Below are 2,500 nucleotides of genomic sequence, written 5' to 3'. Positions count from 1 at the left end.
GTGCTACAAGGCCAACGTTTGCATAAACGTAACCCTTCCCTATGATTAGAGGAAGCCATTTTGTATGTCTTCCGATGTACGGAGGCGGTTGATACTTTGCTTATCGCCTTCAAGTTAACCAATAAGAAAGCAGTAGTCTGCTGAGTATTGTGCATTCGGCATATTGCAAACACAACAGCCAAAAAAATATACTAAACGAAAATAGTTGGAAAAGTCATTACGCCAAGACAGTTACAGAGGGCGTAAAAATGCCAGACAAACTCAGTTACACTCGTCAGTTACCCTCTCTTAACATGTAAGTTTATAAATTGCCTGCTACGTTCAAAGAAAAAGAGCTTTTTAAAGGATTTTACAAAGACAGGAACTAACGATTTTGAAAAACTCTTATGAAATGATATTGATAATGACTCCGATACACGTCCGGCTGTGTTATCTGTCGGCACATCTTTATTAACCTACTTTGAAAACTGATTCTAAGAATTCACTGCAGGTTCTTAGCTAGCGGGAGGTCACGAAGTAAACCATTTCCACCGTCCTATTGGAGATATTGACTACCCAAGCATGAATATGTTATGGAAGGTGATCTTTTGGTGGGGCAAAAGTGGTGCAAGAAAAGGGATACCGGCAAATAGAATGCCTCAGCCAAGTGGAGGTGGCAGCATCAAAAAATACAGAAAGTACCAAGAATGAGAGGAAAACATTACATAATTAACTTGAGGTAAGGCATGGATCACGAAACACTGACTGAGGTGAAATAGATTTCCCAGTGTTGGGTGTAGGGCAAGTTTATGAATAAATATGCAATGGAAATGATAACTACTACCAATATTAGCTATTTTTGTCTTACCTGTTTTATTGGCGTTGGGATACAAGCGTGAGGATCTCTTCTCGAGGGGAGGGTTGGGTACACTGGGCTTAGGACTGAATTGGGGCTTAGATCCTGGCATGGGCTTTGCTGCATAGGAAGAAAAAAGAAGAAAGAATTGTGATAATGAAAACACAACAGAATAACTCTCAGACCAGCTCAGATGCTGACCAACTTCTGTTTTTGATTTTGCAAGGGCTTTTACTTAATATGGCCCTTTACAAGAATGGGTGACTACTAGACAATCCTGGAAAAGCCTTGCTTCTGGTGAGAGAGGGCCGTACAGTGGCACTATGATAAAAAAATCAACTCTTTTTTTCTTTGGATTTTGTGGCCTCATGGTTAGTGGACTCGACTCCGGTGTGAGTGGTCCGTGTTCGGGTCCTGGGCGGGGACATTGTTTTTTGTTCTTGGGCAAGTCACTTTACTCTCCTGTTGCCTCTCTCCACCCAGGTGTATAAATGGGTAACGGCGAATTTAATTCCGGTGTTAACCCTGCTATGGACTAGCATCCCATCCAGGAAGGGGGGGGGGGGGGTGGAGTAGAAGTACTCCTAGTCGCTTCATGCTACAGTAACCGGAGATAAGTGCCGGCCTGATGGGCCTTCTAGGTGCGTAGCAGACTTTACCTTTGCTAAACACTTAGTGACCCAAGTTAGTGACACTTGTTTCTTTTAACTGGATTTTTCCTATTTAATGTTCCACCATTACTAACTTTAAAATCTTAAAATTTTAAGCTATTGAGGGAATGACGCCACTTTCCCCTAGATCCAACACTCTGGGGTTCAGTCAGTCAGTTTTCAAGGTGTGTAATGGCGGACCATGAAATACAAGGCTTTCACTCAAAGTAAACAGCCTTTGGATAAAAATCAAAGCTCAAACTTTTGCCAGGCAGGTGTTGAGCAAATACACTTTCAAAATCTGAAGGGAAAAAAGAAAAAAGAAGTGAATTTTTTTTTATCATAGTACCACTTTAAGCCCAGGATATAAGGACTTCCTGCTGGCAATCCAACAACTCAGCCACCCTGTCTGCAATTTGGCCATCTGCGACCCTTTTTTTTTCTCTTCTGAGTAATACTGCAAATCATTGAGGTCATGCAAAGGAACGACGAAAACAGACTGCTTACTCAATCAACTTGTACAAAAATTACCTGGCTTTTGTTCCAATGGTTTTTTAGAGAGTGGAGGTTTTGGCTGCTCTGGAGGCTTCTTGGGAGGATTCCATCCAGAGCCTCTGGGTGGTGGCCGTCCAGGAGAAGCTTAAAGTACCCAAGTAGAACAACATCAACATAACATTTAATTTGGGGGCACTGGTGCAAAAACACCACTTGCCAGTAATAATAATAATAACTAAGATGCCATTTTGACAAAGGCCAAGAAGTGTCATGTAAGAAGAAGGGCATACAAGGGGACTTTGTATTATGCTTATCAAAGTCAGCCTGCATCCTGCATTACTGCATTATTTTCAATCCCAAGGGTTGCCCATTGAAAAAATAAACTTGTCCCACATTAGGCAGAGTAAAATCAGTATGCATAACCATTGGGAATATCTGAAATACTATGTAGGGATTCCTAGGATGGTTTGGTCCAGGGTACTCAAAGAGTACTTTGCCTTCATTAGCTAGGTCTTATTGC

At 41.7% G+C, this 2,500-nt stretch overlaps 1 protein-coding gene across 1 annotated transcript in view; it reads right to left on the bottom strand.

The window, feature by feature from the left end:
• Window positions 1-2,500, bottom strand: part of LOC138043414 (B-cell linker protein-like) — a 12,412-nt gene that overhangs the window by 9,542 nt on the left and 370 nt on the right. The window contains exons 2-3 of the mRNA XM_068889673.1: window positions 2,017-2,124; window positions 848-955 (exon numbers count right to left, since the gene is read on the bottom strand). Of these exons, the coding sequence (XP_068745774.1) occupies window positions 848-955; window positions 2,017-2,124 (216 nt within the window). The remainder of the gene's footprint in view (window positions 1-847; window positions 956-2,016; window positions 2,125-2,500) is intronic.

This window comes from Montipora capricornis, chromosome 3 (assembly GCF_036669925.1).
Source record: "Montipora capricornis isolate CH-2021 chromosome 3, ASM3666992v2, whole genome shotgun sequence".
Taxonomy (NCBI): Eukaryota; Metazoa; Cnidaria; class Anthozoa; order Scleractinia; family Acroporidae; genus Montipora; species Montipora capricornis.
Note: the sequence above shows the minus strand (reverse complement) of the source record. Positions and strands in the feature narration are given on the sequence as shown.